The following is a 21,390-nucleotide window of genomic DNA, read 5'->3' on the forward strand; positions in this document are numbered from 1 at the left end:
ACCTTCATAATGATTTTACGTAGGATGCGAATTTACACTGATTCTCCGCAAGACCTTTCGCTTCCCGCATCGATCTTTTTATCGATGCACCAATTTGGTACTGACATTTTGGCGTTCTTTTTTGAACGAGAATGCAACAGCCTCTGGTTCATTAACGATTTTTTTTTTTTTTTTTTTTTTTTTTTTTTACCACGGTGTGTCTTTTCTCTCTTGAACTCACTTACTCTGTACATACTTTCCCAGAGCACAATTTTCCATCAGTTTAAACTTTGCCTGTTATTCTTCTTCATGCAGTTAAATACCTGTATGCGAAAACGAGTGCTCGAGAAAGTATTATTGATACTCTACGGAGCAACCACGTAGTTTTTCATTTATAGAAGCAGGGAATACTCCTTCTGGGCAGAATGAGTGTTTAGTCGAGATGGAGACACAGAGCAACTGATTGTTTTGAAAATTATTTTTTGTTCGGCACAATTACAATAATTTCAAACGGAACGACCGCTTTCGGACTGCTTCGGCTATCATCAGGTTTAAAAAATCAAAAATTGGTTGTACATATCACGTCAAATTTCAAATACAGTAAAATAAATTCTGTAACCATGAAACACATGCCAAGGTTGAGTTGCACTTTTATAGAAAGCACATTGTCAATGAACACACGTGAGGAGTGTCTTGCATATAAAAGCTAATAACTGTGAGCTACTGACTATTCGTTTCCTAACGACAAATTTTTATTAAACGAGTTTCAATTGTAATTTTAAAAGTCATTGTAGATGGAACACACGTGCATATATTATAATTATTCTAAAAATAAGGGAGGATTAAATGTTGGGTAAATTGTCCCTTAGCTGTTTTCTCCTGTCCTTCAGTCTTTTTCAACAAACATTACGTCTGTAAGTGATCATCAGAATACTAGAATCGAAATTTTCACTGACGACCACTGATGTGGCGTAAACCTGACATATTTTTATTTCCATGGCGAATTGGATACAGTTCTTTATGCTGTACATACACACATCAAGAAAGTTTTGCATCTACCCAGTTTCCAAAACTCCTGAAGATAGACGTTGCTGTGGATACTGTATCACAGACACAGTCCCATTGACTGTTCAGAGACGTCACTAAACTCGCCCAAAGCAGTAAACAGCCATACATGAGCACCGCCTATTGGACGGAGAGGGTCCGACAGCCGATCCGTTCCAGTCATTCCACAAGGAACGAGATACATGTGCTCGTGTTGTCTGTAGTTCAACCGTGCCTAGACGGTCAATACCGCGGTTCGACCGAGTCCGCATTGCTACTTTGTGCCAGAAAGGGCTCTCAACAAGGGAAGTGTCCAGGCGTCTCCGAGTGAATGAAAGCGATGTTGTTCTGACATGGAGGAGATACAGAGGACAGAAACTGTCGATGACATTCCTCGTTCAGGCACTCAAGGGCTACTACTACAGTGGATAACCGCTACCTACGGATTATGGCTTAGAGGAACCGTGACAGCAACGTCACCACGTTGAATAGTGCTTTTTGCGCAGCCACAGGACGTCGTGTTACGACTTAAACTGTGCCCAATAAGCTGCATTATGCGCAACTTCACTCCCGACGTCCATGGCGAAGTCCATCTTTGCAACCACGACACCATGCAGCGCGGTACAGATATGCCAAACAGCATGCCGAATGGACTGCTCGGGATTGGCATCACATTCACTTCACCGATGAGTGTTGCATATGCCTTCAACCAGACAATCGTCGGAGACGTGTTTAGAGACAACCCGGTCAGGCTGGACGCCTTAGACACACTACCATTCCACATACTTATTATTTTTATTTAACAAAATAGACATAACTCACTATAATGATAAAAATCTATCTACTTCTGCATGTACATGGATACTCTGCAAATCACATTTAAGTGCCTGGCAAAGGGTTCATCGGACCACCTTCACAATTCTCTATTATTCCAATCTCGTATAGCGCGCGGAAAGAACGAACACCTATATCTTTGCGTACGATCTCTGATTTCCCTTCTTTCACCACGGTGATCGTTTCTCCCTATGCAGGTCGGCGTCAACAAAACATTTTCGCATTCGGAGAAGAAAGTTGGTGATTGGAATTTCGTGATAAGATTCCCTCTGTAATGAAAAACGGCTTTGTTTTAATGATATCCATCCCAAATCCTATATCATTTCAGTGACAGTCTTTCCCCTATTTCGCCAAAATATAAAACGTGCCTCCCTCCTCTGAACTGCCACGCGGGGTAGCCGTGCGATCTGAGGCGTCTTGTCATGGACCGCGCGGCTCCCCCCGCCGGAGGTTCGCGTCCTCCCTCGGGCATGGGACTGTGTGTTGTCCTCCTTAGAGTAAGTTAGTTTAAATTAGATTAAGTAGTTCGTAAGGCTAGGGACCGATGACCTCAGGAGTTTGGTCCAACAGCCTTTACCACAATTTGCCAAATTTTTATCTTTGAACTTTTTAGGTGTGCTTCGTCAATCCTATCTGGTAAGGATCCCACACCGCTCAGTAGTATTCTAAAAGAGGACGGACAAGATCTGCTACATTTCGTAAGTGTCCCGCCAATAAAACTCGATCTTTCGTTAGCCTCCCCCACAGAATTTTCCATGTATTCGTTCCAATTTAAGTTGTTCGTAATTGTAATTCCTAGGTACTTAATTTAATTAAAGACCTTTAGATCTGACTGATTTATCGTATAACCGAAGTTTAAAGAATTGCTTTTAGCACTCGTGTGGATGACCTCACACTCTGCGTTATTTAGGATCAATTGCCAATTTTCGCACCATTAGAGGCCCATGTCATTAACGTTCGATATGCAGCAGGTTCTGGAGTATATATCGTGTTCGAATACACTTACAGGAAGTATCTACTTCAATTCCGCGACAAGGTAAACTACTTCAAACAGCAACAAACACGCCACTGCCAACTGTGTGTTGCCTATACTTTCGGCACACCGTTGGGTTCTTCGCAAAAATTTCGGCTGAACTTATTCTGGCTTTAGCTAGCTTTCAGTGTCTATAACGATTTGAGCAGAGTGATTTCAATTAGCGCTTGGAGCTCTGGTACTTTCCCAACACAGCTACGACATTTTACAACTGTTATATCAATGGTTCCTGCATCTACGTTCTTCCTGTGTTTGGCCTGCACCCTTAGTGACTGAAGCCATTTTTCTGTTTTCCCGAAACCCTCTAACCTAAAAATCGCCCAGTCCACGCCACACAGACCCTGCTACCCTTGTAACGGCCTCCTGGGTGTAGTGGACTCCTGACCTATTTAACGGAATCCGAAACCCAACCATCCTATGGCGCAAGCCAAGGAATCTGCAGCCTACACGGTCGCAGAACAGTCTGAGCCTCTGTTTCAGTCTCTTCACTCGGTTCTGTACCAGAGATCCGCAATCGGTCCTGTCGACTATGCTGCAAATGGTCTGCTCTGCTTTCATCTCGCAAGCAAGACTGGCAGACTTTACCACTTCTGTTAGCCACTGGAAACTAAAGCGAATCTCTTCCGATCCAAAGTGACATACATCATTGATACCGACGTGAGCAACAACCTGCAGTTGGCTGCCTTGTGCTATTCATGGCATCCGGAAGGACCCATTCCACGTCTGGAATGATTCCACCTGGTATGCACACGTAGTGCACGTTGGATTTCTTCCCCTTCTTGGCAAGCATGCCTCATAACGCGCCCAACGTTGGAGCTCGCAACTATCAATAATTCCACCCACTGTGATTGCCTGGATGTTGCAGGCTGAGAGGTTTCCTCTGAAACAGGACAGGCGACTGCATCTGGCTGAGCGACAGTGTCAGCCAAAGACAGCACCTGGAACCTGTTTGCCAGACTAACTGGGGAGGCCTTACGTGCGGCCCACTGGGAACTCTTTCGCCACCTGCTACGCACAGGAGCGATGTCCCTTTCGACACACGTGAGGGGTCAGCCTCAGTGCGAGCAGTAACTGGGCTGGCCACTGGTGATGACCGATCAGAGGACTCTGACGTGCTGGACGTCCGTTGGTCCCCACGGCCTTCCCACAACAGTAGTGCCCATCCACTGCAGATTCAAGCTGTGTAACTGAAGCCATCACAGCCTGGAGCTGAGATCGAAGTGTCACCAACTCTGTTCGCATCCGCACACAACAATCACAGTCCCTATCCATACTAAAGGCCGTGGAAAACTGAACTCTATTGTCGACGCTGACGAAAACGCAGGAACTGTGTCTTATAAATTAGATTAATATGCAGAGATTCACAAATCTAACTACCGAATCACTCAGGTGAAACTAAATAACTCGCCCCTGATTAGGAACTTGTAATATGTCACAAAATCAGTTTACTTTTCGACACAAACGTAAACGCGAGAACTGTGGCTATGCGATATTAAATTAACACGGAGAAACTCTAGAGACTAAAATATCGAAGTACACAGATGAAATTATACATTTCGATCCTGGTTAGGAACAGGTAAAAGTTAGAAAATCGGTTACTTCCTTGTTTCTGCGTCTGTCTCGGCCAGTAATAATAAACTTTAAATAACAGCATGATGTAAAAATGTTATGTTTTAAGCATTTACTCACAGATTATCATTACTGTAATGATTCTGTATCACAATAATAACTTTCTGGTTACTGTAAATAAACAAATTCCTCGCATTTTAAACGGTAAACTAAAACACCAAAAGGAAACATGAAAGCAAACCATAAGATAACAATTTAAAACATAACACAAAACTAAGTCAAATAAATAATCAGATTAATAGTTAACGGTTAGATATTTTAATTGGGCATGTTTAAAATACTCCAACTGCACATTGTGTACAATACATATTTCAAAATTAATTAATGATGGTGGGGTACTTTACAAAATTTCAGATTATTACAAAAGTTGATTATACCGTTTCCAAGGAAGTTAATTTCATTTTAACTTTTACGTGAAACACGTGTTTTACATATGATGTTTTGTAAGATGTCTCCTCTGATCCTAATACGCCAAATTACCTTTTGCGGTGTGGTGTACCCCTTAAACGTGAAGATGGGCACAAACGAAAAACGTACTCAGTTATTTGGACCCTCTAAATGTGCGTCAAGTTTCATGAAGATCGTTTGTTTACACTGGGGAACTTTCCCTTGCAAGTGGAATGGCGTCCAGTCGCACTGATTCTTTTCTTCTGAGCAGCTCACACAGCGTTTCAACCACGTACAGCGTCACGCTTGCATCAGCGCATCCACTCTTACACACACTCCACATCTTGTCCCAATGAAAATTTAACGTCATTCTCCTACCTGAACATGAAGTCAGACAACTTTTACGGAATGTCTTGTTTTGCATGCACGCTACGGCTCTCTTCCAGTCGTACCATTTCCTTCCTTTACAAAACACTCTTCCACCTAAAACACGTATCGTCTGCACATTTGAGCTCACCGCGAGGATGCCGTTTTGTGGCGCCCTGGGCACGTGACGCAGCAAAGAAAGTTATAAAACGGAACAGAGACGAATCAGGAATCACTCTAGCAACGACACACACCGCTAATCGGAAAACCCCATAAGATAAGCGATTCTAACAAAGAGCAGGTTGTTATGGGCTGGCGCGTGGACACGAGCAACTCGGAAACGGCGAAACTATCCGCTGTTCGAGTACTATTCTAGTGAGCATTACAGAGAAGTGGTTCAAGGACAGTGAAACGACTAGGCATCTGTTTTCTACGTCCACACTCCATTACAGAAAGTTGCAAATGTGTTTCATCGGGTTCGGATCAAATGAATTTGGTAGTAATGACATCAAGGCGAGTTCGCTACCATGCGCCTCAAGTCCCTGGAGGAGTTAGAAAATGCCAGCGCAGTCGGAGAAAACATCAAGCATGATGGATGCAGATGATCCGCAGTGTTCACGTAGTTCACAGCTGTCACTGCGTCGTCAGTGATTACCACAGGCTGCATGGAAACCCACTTGAGTGTCTCCCACAGCATAAGACAGTCCCCACCAGTCTGCGTCCGGACCGTGCCCAATGTAGTCGCAACTGACGATGTCATTAAGTCAACACCGGTAGGGCTCAACTGTCACGGAGCCTCACATTCTGACAAGAAAATATGCCGAACGTTTTGCTTCGGTCCCAGTACTAAACTCTTCACCAGATCTGTCCGAGACCACTACCAGTGGACAATATTCCGACCTCTACGTTACGTGATGAGGCGTGGACATTCAACAACTTGTCGACAACTCATGTCTTCACCGTCGTTCTACGACAGTCGCATGCAAACAACTAATCAGCTGTATCGTTTAAACATGATGGTCCCAGGCGCCTGTTTACAACAATCCGGCCTTTGGAAAAGTCACTTAAGTCAGTGGACGTTACTCGTGTCGTCATTAGAACAATTCCCTTTCGTCTATACTCCATTCACACACTTCCATTACCAAGATACGTGGCCGTAACGCCACCAGACGGAAATTCAATATCGCAGTGACCAATTATCATACTGTTGATAGTACTGACACCAAATAATAACCTATGTACTCGGTGTCCGACGCCCTTTATCAATCGAATTAAGTTCTCATAGTGAATACATTTAAGTTAAGGGAAAAAAAACTTGATTCACGACGGGCTGAAATATGGCGTAATACATAAGATCCTCAGATACATGCTGTAAGAGTTCATTTTTTTCTGCCAGCCCTTTCCCAGAAAAGCCCATTTCATAGATTTTGAAGCAAGATATTTCTGAGTTACAAATAAAAACTTGTGACATGTGTCACAACTCTATTAGGAAATTTGCTTATAATGACTTACGTAATGGCATCTCAACTGCGCAACACAATTAAGGTGTCGCTTTTTGGAAACCCAGAAATTATCTCTCATAGCATCGCCGAAGTTTTAAATATGGCTAAAAATTGCCTACACCCTTCCTCTGCAGTGGTGTAAAAGCTTGGCACCTTGTGATATCAGTCTCTGGCTTGGCGACGCTTCAAACAGGAAGGTGTCAACACATGCGAAAAAAGGCCAATGCACACAAGTTCATGTAAAGTGGAAGGTGAGCCGATGATGTCATACTGGCACCAAATTTCACCAAAATTCTTCCCAGCGCTACCGTGGGCTTCCCACTCGATGTGATGCAGGTCAGAACCGCGACATCGAGCGTTGAGGTCATTCGGTTTCCTCATGAATGGCAGAAGATAACATTTCAGACATATCGCCGATCAGAATGGAGACAAGAAGGCCTCAATGGCTTGCATAAAGGACATCACTGAAACCATCTCTTTCCTTGGGCGCCGCGCGGGATTAGCCGAGCGATCTGGGGCGCTGCAGTCACGGTCTGTACGGCTGGTCCCGGCTGAGGTTCGAGTCCTCCCTCAGGCATGGGTGTGTGTGTTTGTCCTTAGGATAATTTAGGTTAAGTAGTGTGTAAGCTTAGGGACTGATGACCTTAGCAGTTAATTCCCACAATATTTCAGACACATTTGAACTTTTTTTTTTCTTGGGCGTTGATTTCTACACATTTTGTGTTCGGAAACACCAGTTCGCATTATAACGAGCAAAAGGACGACGTTTTTGACAACCATTGATACTCCTGACACCCCCGGATGATTCAGCCCTTTCCTAAGGACATCACGGACCAGCAACCACGTTGAACGTGAACGGACCCATTTGGAGTGTTTTACGTCTACAGCTTTTTCAATATGGTACCGCTAACGACAAACGTAAGTATTAGACGAAATATGAATGTGAAGCGAGGCAGCGGAGGGTGATTATTCTCTATCGGGCCTCCTACCTCGTGCCCTCCCGTGACGTGATCACAGAGGAGTGCAATAAGGACACATGTGTGAGTAAATCAACAAAGGATGTCTCTAAGATCCCCAGTTTAGCAACATGCTTGGTGCCAGCCACTCGGCTTTGTAAGCACTTCAAATATGTAGCTGCACAGAGACAAACACCCCTCTAATTCCTCATGCCTACTAGTAGGCGTAAGAACGGCAGAGTAGCGTGCCTTTAGACACCTAGGATTCTTATCACAGTTTGTCTCTGTACAGGTACAACTTTAAAGCGCTCAAGAGAAGCGGACAGATGACGACGAGCGTGTTGCCGAATTGGGAGGTCTCAGAGGGACTCTTTGCCGTTCCAGTCATGCAAATGTCGATATCATACCCCTCCTTGATCACATCACAGGACGGGATGAAATAGGTGGGCTGATGGAGACTGAGCACGCTCTCCTGCTTCAGATCACGTTTATTTCATTGAATGCTTTTGATAGTCTCTAGTGTTCCCACCCCGTACACCTCAGCAAAAGTTGTAGTCACACTGCACTCCGAAGGGGTGCGATCACGTTCAACTAGCTGCTGTTCCACTTTGTCATTAGGAAATCGTTGAATCGTCAGGGGGTGTCAGCAATGTCAAAGGATAACAAGAACGTCGCCTTATTGCTCACCACAATGCTAAATGTCGTTTTCGACCGCGAGATGTGTGAGAATCGACGACCAAAGGAAAGGCGTTGTTTCATTGACTCTCTTTATGGCTCCTTCTGAGGCCTCTACGTAACGATTCTGAGCGTCGATGTATCTGAAATCTTTTCGTCAGCCATTCATGAGCAAACCATTTGATTTTTACGCGGGACGCCGGTGTTCTGACCTCCGTCGCACAAGCGTCGAAAGAAAGGATAAAACATGAGTAAGAAGGAGAGAGAGGACCTCCTCATCACGTGACACGTCCGTGGTGCCGTTGGGAAGAATTGTGGTGAAGTTGGGTGCCAAAATGACGTTATTAACCCACCTAACATCTCATATGAACTTCTGAACTCTGGCCTTTTTTCCCACCTTGCTGTTACAAGCACGGCTGAGCCCAAGGCTGACGTAGCACGGCGCCACGCTTTTGCACTGCTGTAGAGGAAGATTATAGTCACCTTTGAGCCGGACTTCACATTTCTACGACGCTACGGGAGACAATTAAGGCGTTTCCAAGAAGTGGAGCTTTAATTATTTTGCACAATATACATACATTTGAGAGAAATATCTGTATGTGATGTCTTACCTTGCCAAAACTGCCCTTCCCTATCGCTCTCAGTATCTGGAAGTGGTCGAAATTAACTGAAAAAGCACAGAAAGAAGGCAACTATTAGTTGAAAATCCAGTCATAAGCCAGAAGGAAAGTAAGTAGGAAAAGGTAAGTAGTCACACGAATATGGAATCAGGTCTTTGTTAACTATATGATCATAATTTTAACTATAAAGTCACAAGCTGTATAATACTCTCTAAAATAAATGAAGTTCGAAATTCTGTCACTCTTGAGAGGCTACACTCTTAGAGCGTGTGCACAAGCTCAAATTGTTGAAGGATTCGGAAACAAATTTATGATCTACATTTCAAATGAGCAATCCCAGCCTTTGCTTTAAGCGATTCAGGCAAATGATGGGAGACCTTAATCTGGACGGGGATTTGTACCTCCATTCTCCTGCATGCGAGTCTGTTTTATCACCGTGCCAAATCGTTCGATTTGATGTGCTCGCTACTGCTGATCATGAATACACAAGGTGAAGTAAGTAACTTGTGTCATAAGCTGAAACTCAACTAGGATAACGTTCCTGGCTGTAGTGGAAATGAAACAGTGGTTGGGAAGGACGAGAGTGGGAGACAAATCAGCGTCGCCTTGATGCTGGAGTATCCTTGGACCGACATGAATCAGTATGTTCCGACTGGAATGCGAACCCCATCCTCACGAAAACGAGACGAGTGCCGTAATCATTGCGGATGGCTGACACATACAAGCTAGTGTCAACGTTTTCCATTACGATGCAGACATTGCCACAATATTACTAAAGAAATGAACAAAACACTTATTTATACACCGAAGCGCCAAAGAAACTACTATAGGTATGCGTACTGAAATACAGGGATATGTAAACAGGCAGAATACGGCGCTGCGGTCGGCACCGCCTATATAAGACAACACCTGTCTGGCGCAATCGTTATATCGATTACTGCTCCTTCTAGGGCAGGTTATCAAGATATAAATGAGTTTGAACGTGGTGTTATTTTCGGCGCACGAACAATGCCACACAGCCTCTCCGAGGTACCCATGAAGTGGGAATTTTCCCGCACCACTATTTCACGAGTACACCGTGAATAAAACGAATTCGGTAAAGCATCAAATCACCGATATCCTTCAGGACGGAAAAAGAACCTGCAAGAATCAGACAAACGACGACTGAAGAGAACCGTTCAACGTGACACAAGTGCATTCCTTCCGCAAATTGCTGCATATTTCAATGCTGGGCATCAACAAGCGTTAGCGTCCGAACCATTCGACGACACATCATCTATATGGGCTTTCGCAACCGAGGGTTCACTCGTGTACCCTTGATGACTGAACGACACAAAACTTTACACCTCGCCTGCGTCCGTCAACACCGACATTGGACTGTTGATGTCTGAAACATGTTGCCTCGTCTAACGAGTCTCGTTTCAAGGTGTATCGATTGGATGAACGTGTACGGGTACGAAGACAACCTCATGAATCCATGGAACCTGCATGTCATCAGGGAACTATTCAAGCTGGTGGAGGCCCTGTAATGGTGTGTGGCGTGTGCAGCTGGAGTGGTATGGGACCCCTGATACGTCTAGATACGGCTCTAACAGGTGACACGTATATAAACATCCCTGCGTCCATTCATGTCCGTTGTGCATTCTGACGGACTTGGGCAATTTCAGTAGGACTATGCAACACCCCACACGCACGGAATTGCTACAGAGTGGCTCCAGGAACACTCTTCTGAGTTTAAATACTTCCGCTGTCCACCAAACTCCGCAGACATGAACATTATTGAGCATAACTGGGATGCCTTGTAACGTGCTGTTCAGAAGACATCTCTACCCCCTCGTACTCTTACGGATTTATGGAGAACCCTGCAGGATTCGTGGTGTCAATTCCCTACAGCACTATTTCAGACATTAGTAGAGTCCATGTCACGTCGTGTTGCCGTACTTGTGAGTGCTCGCGGAGGCCCTACTCAATATTAGGAAGGTATACGAGTTTCTTTGGCTCTTCATTGTAAGCCTTATCAAAGTGTAATTAGATATTCAGAATATCTGTTCGTTCTCTTAGTTTAATTTATTGTGTCCTGTTTTTTGAATCCAATAACTGAGCTGCAGGAGAGTATTCTTACTTTTGAACTCCAAACAAACCTTTTCAAAATGACCTTATTCTTTAAGTGTTAGGTGTCTAATAGCTGAAAGTAATCCTGTGTATCACTTTCATAACAGTAATGTCTATAAATCTTTGTTGGAATCAAAAGATCAATCTTGTGCACTACAGGAAGTAAGCTATTCTAATTTGTAGGACCTTCATTGTTGTAGATTGCATCGAGACTTTCCCGTGCTCTCATGTCTTAGAAAGTGCCTCGAGGGGTAGGCAAGTAAATTACAATTTGTTAATTCAACGTGTCCAACCCTGTCTGGCTCGGCAGTTCGGGAGTAAGACCCACTGGTAACTGCGTGTCAGTGGACAGCGCTAATGCTCCTTTTTAGTTTTATCTATATTTTGCAGCCGTGAACGTGACTGTATTCAGTATACAGTAAGTATGAATAAAAACGCCTTCAGTCACAACTTTTCGGTGTTTTATTAAATTTATTTAATGCAAATTACTCGATGCATTTCGAATCCGCGTAAATCGACTAATACATAATTTACATTTGCTGCTGAGTGAGGTGAAATGCATGTTTCTGTTATGAAAAGGATAGACGTTAGGCTTTTTATAATGTGAATCAAGTGCGGAAAACGTGAGAAACAGTGGAGAAACAGGGGCAAACGTACCGAACAGACAGGGGGGAACATTTTTAACCTTTTGAGGACAGCATAAGTTCGTTTATTCATTCTGTCGTCGAACTTCACGTCACACAAGGTGCACATTTGTTTACACATTTTAAAAACGTTCTACAGATATAGTTTAACGTGATATGAACAAAGATTTAGTTTAATATGTAGTGTCAGAGATGTAATTAGAGGACAGAGCATTAAAAAGTTAATATAAGCAACAAATAAATTTAACATAGTTCTTTAATATTACTAAAGAAACTATGGCTAGTGGTACCTTTGTGTACATTTAAAACAGATTCAGGCTTTTTGATTTTGCATTAGTATATTTCTAGTTGTAACAGATCAAAAGTCTTACCATTGGCTTTATTGTGAAAAGCGCCTAATTACTTTTCTATCCTGTTGACAATGTACAGCGATTCTACTATATGCTATGAAATAACTAATTTTTAAAAATGGTTGAGTCTGAAAGAATTTGTGTGTCCTTGGAAACGGGTTTTGCAATATCTGACTTTCTTACCCACATATGGGCAGGGCCACTGGGGAAAGATACTTTATACATTCCATTGCTGCTGAATTTTTATTTATCTGTGTTTATCTAAGCGTCTTAACTTATTACTAGCAGAAAATAAACCTCTACATTGGTTTGTTTGAATAGGCTAGCAATTTTTTGTGACATGTGGCCTAGGTATCAGATGCTGGCAAACACGTTCCAATCTTTCTCAGTATGGCAATGTTCTGTCTTATTTTTAGATTTCAGTGTGTCTAAATTATGAGGTGGTATGGCTGTGTAGCCGTTGTTTATGGCAATAGCCTGCATTTTGTGATGTCAAACTTTGGCATAAAGCCATTTTCTTCTAAGGCAAGTGAGTGTGCTCCGTGTGCCATGGACTTAAAAGGCAGAAGGTTTGTGTGCAGTGGGACAGAATGATGAGTTGTCAACTGTTATGTCTGTGTACGTTGAAGTTACGCTTTTATTGGAGGCAGGTATTTCTAAAATACATGAAATTTACGTTTTCGTTGTCCTGATATTCTAGTGTGAATTTGATATTTTCGTGGAATAAAACGAATAACGCAAGTAGATCCTCGATCTCCAATTTTCTACCATCGTACAGCAACAGTTCATCATCAACATACCCCCAGTAATATACTGTTTTACTTTTAGGCCTACTGTTTTCTTCAAAGAAGATTTTTTAAGATGATTGAGAAATAAAATAAAATGGTTCAAATGGCTCTGAGCAGTATGGGACTTAACATCTGAGGTCATCAGTCCCCTGGAGCTTAAAACTAATTAAACCTAACTAACCTAAAGACATCACTCACATCCATGCCCAAAGCAGGATTCGAACCTGCGACCGTAGTCGTCACGCGGTTGCAAACGAAAGCCCCTAGAACCGCTCGGTCACACCGGCCGGCTGAGAAATAAATGTGGCAGGAAACTCCTTATACTGCTGCCCATGGAAAGAACCTCTTTCTGGTTGCAAATTTTCCATTAAAGGTTAAGTTATTATGTGACATGTTAGTTGCAACATGTCAGTGACCTATAATATTTTTGAAATTGACAGCTTTTATTGTTTTAGTAAGTTTTTTTAAAAATTAACTCTATTATTTCTTCTGTCAATTCATTTGTAAATAGTTTACCTACATCAAAAGAAGCAAACGTGTACATAAAGAAAATTCTATATATTTCATTTGAGTTGCTAAACCAAAAATGCACATACACAGACATAACAATTGGCAGCTCATCATCCCATACCACTGAATACAAATATGCTGCTTTTAGATCTATGCTACGTAGATCACACTCACTAGACTCAAAAGAAATCACCCTTAGGGCAGAAATGGACGCAACAGAAAATATTACCAAAAACATTGGGTACACAGCCAAAACAACTGATGACTGAGACACACTAATACACAAAAATAAGACAAACGATTGCTGTACTAAGAAAGAAGGGAAAATATTTGCCAGTATCCCATACTTAGGCCCTGTATCACAAAATATGCTAACCTATTCAAGGGAACCAATGTAACAATTGCACTCCCCACTAATAATAATTAAGGACACTTGCCAGTCCACACCATAAAAACAGTTAACCAAAAATTCAACAGCAGTGGAGTATATGTCCTAGTTCTCTTGCCTACTATATAGGGAAAACAGGTAGAAATTTCAAAACCGGTTTCCAAGAACACATAAACTCTTTCAGATTCAACAACTTTGAAAAATTGATTTCTAGCATATGCTATGAAGTAACCTAAGATATTATTAAAAGGATAGAAAAAATTTTGGTAGTACTACACAATGAAGGTAACTGTAGGATGCTAAATCTGTTAGAACAATTGGAAATATACCTCCACAAAATCAAAAATCGTGAATCTGTATTAAATGAACGAACAAGTTTCGCTGGCCACACTTATTTTAGTGATTTTAAAGACTAATTTTAAATTTGTTCTTTGCATATTCTTAACACTCTAACCATGTCACAGACACTACGTGAAAAACTTCATCTTTGATCATATCACGTTAAAATACACCTGTGAAGTGTTTTTAAAATGTGTAAACAAATCTTCACCTTGAGCGGCGTGATTTTCAATGACAGAATGAATTAAGCAATGTATTCTGACCTCAGAAAGTTAAAAATGTTCTCCCTTGTTTGTTCGGTAAGTTTTTCCCTTTTTTCCACATTTTCTCACATATTTTCCGCACTTGATTTACGAAATACGAACCCTTACATACAACTTTCTCAAATCGGAAACATAACTTTCACCTCACTCAAGAGCAACTGTAAACTATATTTTAGACTTTTTGCACCTGACAATGCACCTACAGGTTCCGTAATGTATCGTGTGATTTAATAAAACACGAAAAAATTGTAACTGAAGGCGTTTATATCATTGCAATTTTGTGAAATAAAGACATGATTGGCGACCATAGCTGTTAGTTGCTACAGATTGTTGATGGTGCGTAGCAGTAACAAGCCACAGTGACTTTATGTATTTTATTCAAAACGTATCTTTACCGGTCTCGAATTATTACGATTCATCATCAGAGGTGTTTAATGCATTCGTCAAAACACATGTTATGTTGGTTTACTGGTGAGTGGTGAGTTATTGAGTGGCGAGTTACCGTGAAACGGCGGTCTGGACTTTTTTTTAACAGTTTTTCCCCTACTAAACACATTCATATAGATAATTTCTCTATTTGTATTCTCTCTCTCTCTCTCTCTCTCTCTCTCTCTCTCTCTCTCACACACACACACACACACACACACACACACACAGTAAATGACAACCGAACAAACTTATTTTACAAAGTGGTAGAGAAATGAATGTGAATTTAGTGAAAACTCATACGTTGTGTGAACAGTGCTGATAATACTCGATTAAAATTTCTTAACATTCAGTGTCATGGAAATAGCTGACTTAGTTGACGTATACAGTAGTATAAGAGTTGTTACTTTACCTGCAGACAGGTGGAAAATTTTTATTTATATAGGAATGTGGAAGGTACTTCTGGAAGTGTTTTCAGGAAAGGAGTATGAGCCAATTAAATTTGCTCATTGGTCGAGGTAGCTGTTTTTGTGTATGTGTACTTCTATTTCTTCTAGGAAACATTCACAGAGTCTCCTTTTACTACTATGTGTAATACTTTTATATCGTTCTTAGCGTTTCTCACTGAATAGTTTTCTTTAGAACTGTGGGCTGAAAATGTAGGTTTGTTTAAGTTGTCAAATCTTGGCATGAAAGTGTTCTATGTATGTTAATTTCGAAACCTCTGCCTGTCTTACCAACATAAAACAGCAGGCAGCTTACCGGTAAACCAACTTAACATGTGTCTTTAAGAGAGAATGAAACCCCTCTGATGATGAACTGTATTAATTCGAAACCCGTTACGGAACTTTTGGAATAAAGTAACCTGAAAGAAAATTGTGGGTGGTTACCGCTGTACACCATCAATAGCCTGTAAGGATTTACTTCTGGATAATCACTACCTCAAAAGGTGGCTACCCAGTTCTGCCACTCATTTTTGCACCAGGCGGTATCCGAACAGTGAAGAGTTTCACAAGGACTGGGTAACTTAATCTGAAGTGTCAGATGCGCCAACAAATAAAACATTGAATGCCAGTCCAACTCTTCTAAAGAAGCTGAAGACAGTGGATACGGGTTAAATATCCTTGGTTTTAGTGCTGACATTTCCATATTACTTCTAGATTCTAATCCAGAATCTTGATGACACACCTGCAGGTTTTACGACAGTTGACAAACATCCGCCCCCATGAATTTTTTCAGGTGAATGGCTGAGGAAAAGAGTAGCTGAGAAAAATTTATTTGTTTTATTGTTCCATATTACTCTGGGCTTTCAACCAATGACCTCAGGGCAAAATTATAGAAAACAGTATCGCTCACACTCACACCCACACACGCACACACACGAACGCCCCCCCCCCGCGTGCTGTTTCATTGAGGTACTAAGATTTGGAGGGCGTAGATTCGTGCTATTTTCCCCTGAGGCCAGCTACAGCACTTTACCTAAGTTTCATCATGATTAACATTCCACTACAACCTAATAAACAACTGAGCATCAGCAGCCACAGTAGCATACACTGAGAGGTGTTATCCCTTTCACAAACAAGGCACAACTTTTTTCTATCACGACGGGATAAGGAAAGGTAAGGAGGATGGTATGACAGGGGATAGGACCCTTGAGCTCTCCTCCTTAGCAACTCGACAAAGAGGAAATATCCGGTTACAAACAATGTAAATTCGTAGAAGGTGGACTCTTCTGCATTTGACTGCAGGATCTTCAGAGCACAATTGCAAACGTGGGGACAGTTGGGCGAAGTTTGCCATCTTGAATTTTTTCAGAGGAGTGGATGAGGCCAGCGGAAGGGACGTCAAGCTAATTTTGTTTACAGAAGAAGTTCGAATAATATATCATCGTTTTTTATTAAGGCACAGGATGCATTTTGGACGTTGTGGGTCCATCATCATGTACAAATTGCTGAATACATTATTTGCATCTATTCCTGAGTGATGCTATGCGAAATTATATTCCTGTTGTTAGAAGGTTAGAGATGAAATTCCGAAATTCACGAATGAAGAATCTGAAAATACACTAAAATCGTAAAAAACTGGCCAAAAGGTACAGGAAAAACAGTTTTAACGCTGATCTCTGCATTCTGTAGCTGCGCATCACATCACTTGACGCGCACTTGTTTTCACTCATCAAAACGCTTACCAGAGACAATATGATATGACACGACCGAAGGAGTGGCTGAAGGCATTACTACCAGATCAATTTGTTTTAGAACTCTCATTTTAATGCTGCAGTGGACGCGTTTGGAAGTGTTTTTTGCAGCGTGATGCTGTTTGTTTCATAACATCCTGCTTTGCCCCAAACTTTTAGTACGTAAATCGTCCCACTGCGTTTCTTCTTTGAGTTTCTGAAAAATCGGAGCAAGGCCATTCCTGTAGGTACACGAAATGTATTTGCAGTTGCCAATATGGACAACCATCAGTTGTATAATGGAATGACGAGAATGCAAATTTGTGCCGGGCGGGGACTCGAACCCGGAATTCTCGCTTGTCGCGCGGGATAGCCTGACCACTAGGATATCCGAACACATTTCTCGGCTAGACTCAAACATCCATATGTTGTCAACCATGACCTGCACTCATACATTCATTATGTTTATTCCCGTACAGGGGAGTCATTTTAATTGAAAGTTGCTTGCCCGGTATCAGCGAATAAATACGATATTGCAGTGCCTGTGTTGTTTAGGAGTACAATGCAGTGTTCCTTTGGATATGCATGCATGTCAGAAAGAACAAACACTGCAGTTTCATGTACATCATAACAGCTGAAGTCGCTGGAGTGCGAAGCAACATCGCATCGTACTTGTGAACAACACAGGCACTGCAGTATCATATTTCTACGGATGGTCTACATGGGTGAATTAACATTATCTCGTTAGTACGTATTCACAGATTGACCATTAAATGTCTCAGTATTAATTAAGTGTGTGGAGGAGTGGATGAGGCCAGCGGAAGGGACAGTTACATGTTAACAGGGTTCAAATGGTTCAAATGGCTTTGAGCACTATGGGACTTAACTTCTGAGGTCATCACTCTGCTAGAACTTAGAACTACTTAAACCTAACTAACCTAAGGACATCACACACATCCATGCCCGAGGCAGGATTCGAACCTGCGACCGTAGCGGTCGCACGGCTCCAGACTGTAGCGCCTAGAGCCGCTCGGCCGTTAACAGGGAAGAAACATCTTAAGACAGGTATCGCACACGAGCGAGGTCCGTGCCCGCATACAGGCGGAGCAAACGATAAACAATGTCTGGCGGCGGCAGCCACTGATCCAGTAAGCGAGTACGGTCGTTTTACTTTATCTTCAGGAAGTCCTGTGAGTGAGGTAGCGCAAAATTTCTGTTACAGCGTCTCGAATCGGAGTGCCGGCGGTGTTTGAGCGCGCGTAACTGGCGCGCTCCCGGCGCCTGCCTTATCCCCTTGAGGTCATTTTGCGAGTAGGGAGCCGGCCCAAGTCCCCAATTAGCCCCGCGGGCCGCTTAATGAGGGAGCCGAGCCGGCTGCCGGCGCCGCTGATTGGCCCCCACGAGCTAACGCGCCGCGCCGCGCCCTGCCAACGGTCTACTCGCTGCCAACTTCGGCCGCTCCGGAAGTCGGCAGGATGATCCGGCCCACAGCAGGTGGCCTGCAGTAACGCTGACGCGCCTAGCTGTTTCTCTGCTCTGACTGTCTCCCAAACTGCTGAACCCCATATCCGACGCTAATTGTTGGGTCGCTCTGAGACAACTTATCGTCACTGGTCGGTTTACTCACTGCTATGTGCTGTGACCTCACTTCTTTACCCGTTTCTTAAGTAACTGAATTTTCGATTGTGACGCCTCCAACCATGAAGATGCTCAGCTCTTCTTAACCCTTTGCCTGCCAGTGACTTATACCTGAAACCAATATATACGGGCTGTTCAATTTATCTGAAGACATTGAAATATCTCGAAAACAACACATTGGAGGCAAAATATTTATATTTTTGTTCGTCTCGTAGGGGGACATTCACTGATATCAAATTCAACCCCCCACCCCACCGCGTGAGTGCGGGCGGGAGGAAACTTTGAAATCTTAAATAGGAACCCTCATTTATCATTGCACATTCAGAATCTACAGAAAGAAATACATCAGTTTTGTCTGAAATATTTTTCTTCGTTACGCAACGAATGGCGCTGTAATCAGAAAAATTAGAAGGAATAGAAAATAGTATGTTTCGAAATGCTATCCAATGATACTTGAAGTAGCCCCCACCTCCACAGTGCAAGGGTAGGACAGGCAGTTATTTCATTACGTTTAATGGTACTGCACAGCTTGTTATGATAAGTCGTAGTTCGGTCCATGGCCACAGTGGGGCGGAGAGCAGTCAGCTTTCGTTTTGTCGGAGGAATAAAACGTTCAGAACGGGGTTTCCCATCGAAATTTACGAAATAATTGCCTGTCCTACCCTCACAACGTGGAAGTGGAGCGTTAATCCAAGGGTCATTGCATACCATTTTGATACGTATGATTTTCTATCCGTTTTGATTTTTCCGATTACAGCGGCATCCCTTCACGAAACTAAAAAAATGTTTTACAAAAACTTAAGAATTTTTTCTGTAGAATCCGAGTCTGCAATGAAAAGTAGAGGATCTTATTTAGGATTTCAAATTTGAGCTCTCTGACCTCACACATCGTGTGTGATGGGCATTCGAGTTTGATAACATTGGATATCCCTCTCCAAGACGAACAAACATTAGCTATAAATATATGAATATGGTACCTCTTCTTTCGGATGTGGAAAGAGAGAGAGAGAGAGAGAGAGAGAGAGAGAGATCAGGTGGCCCTCGCATGCCGTCCTCTGTAGCTTTATGTTTCCCGCATACGTTAGTGCAAAAAGGGTTACCTCGTCAGTGCTGTCCTTAGGGGAAGTGCACGTACAAGCGAAATTCCACCAAGCTGTGCCGCCATCCGTGCGTTTTCCTCCTGGTGCCACTCTGATAAGGTCACGTGGCTGTTTGTCTGTAGTTCGGGGCATGTCCTACAGACAAACAGGCAACAAATGCAATGTACCCCAGCGAAGAATACCCCGATATGACACTCATCTATGGGATCTCGACGCACTGCAATGGAGCTAAGGTCAGGAGGCTGTAGTCATAGTGTTTTACAGCGTGACGTCTTCCTTCTGCTCATGTTTTTAGACGTACAGAGATGCGTTTAATAACCGAGGGAGATTTCAACTCGAGGAAGACCAATCCGCGACGCAGCCGATGTTGCCCGGAACGTTATTGGAGCACATTCCACGCATGATAAAAGTAGCTCAAATGACAATAACGGTTGTGTACAGTGTAAAACAGAAGAAAGTGTTATCGTGCTATTGCATTTTGGTTGCAGTATTATTTGTACCTATAATGTCCACCTGATTAAGTGGGTGTTAACGTGCTTGCCTCCCGTGCAGCGCGCCCGGGTTAGATTCCTAGCCGGGTTGGAGATTTTCTCCGCTCGTGGACTGGGTATTGTGTGTCCTCATCATCATTTCATCCTCAACACCGGCACGCAAGTCGCCCAATGTGGCGTCGACTGCAATAAGTCTTGCACTTGGCGGCCGAACTTCCCTAAATGGGGCCTTCCAGCCAACAATGCCATACGCTCATTTCATTTCATGTGCCTACAATAACAATAACATTATTACTGTTAGCATCATTAATATTATGAAAGTCATTAGATGTCGCCCAGTAATAAGTGCCCTGGTGTCTAAAATTAAAGCAAAAACGGAAATTTGGCAAGGTTGCGACTGTTTACCCGCAAAACAGTGTAAGCAGGCGATAGTAATGTAGAAACAACGTAAACAATACAGAACGTAAACAACTGCAATAAGCATAAAGGTAGACAAAAATGTTCTTCGTTTTTTCTTTCTTAATTGATCTGCAAACACATTCCTACAACTGCGACAACTGATTAAGCTGCTCAGTATGGGGTGTGACCACTTCTGGCAGCGATACAGGCCTGACAACGACGGGACATGCTGTGAATGGTGTCATCAGTCTCGTGTTGAGGCAATAACGCCCATTCTTCCTGCAGAGTTGCTCGCAGTCTTGAATAGGGATTGGTGGATGCTGATGTGATGCAAGCCCTCTTCCTAGTACATCACAGACTTGATCTATGGGATTCAAATCGCGAGAGCGAACAGGCCATGCCATGCGTGCAATAGCTTCAGTTTCCAAGAAAACATCAACCACTGGTGTTCCATGAGGTCGAGCATTATCGTCCATCAGTACGAAGTCTGGGCCCACAGCAACTCGCGACAACCGCAAAGAGGTGCCAACATCTCTCTGATACCTGACAGCAGCTAAGCCTTGCCGATTCCCCCGTACAATTTCATTAAGAGGGGTTAGAGTGGTAAATATAATGCCTGTCCACACCGTCATGGATCCATCTTGATAACGGTCTCTTCCTACAATACCTGGGTTCCAAAATCATGTCCCACGTTTTCTCCAAATGCGAATTCATCGAGAATCAACCTCCAGACTAAATCGG

The 21,390-nt window shown here is 42.8% G+C and overlaps 1 protein-coding gene across 1 annotated transcript in view; it reads right to left on the reverse strand.

Moving 5' to 3' along the window:
- The window catches only part of LOC124606990 (serine/threonine-protein kinase 32A), a 591,434-nt gene that overhangs the window by 414,849 nt on the left and 155,195 nt on the right, over window positions 1-21,390 (reverse strand). Inside the window, exon 2 of the mRNA XM_047139129.1 lies at window positions 9,017-9,072. Coding sequence (XP_046995085.1) covers window positions 9,017-9,072 — 56 coding nt within the window. The remainder of the gene's footprint in view (window positions 1-9,016; window positions 9,073-21,390) is intronic.

This window comes from Schistocerca americana, chromosome 3 (genome assembly GCF_021461395.2).
Source record: "Schistocerca americana isolate TAMUIC-IGC-003095 chromosome 3, iqSchAmer2.1, whole genome shotgun sequence".
NCBI classification, from domain to species: Eukaryota; Metazoa; Arthropoda; class Insecta; order Orthoptera; family Acrididae; genus Schistocerca; species Schistocerca americana.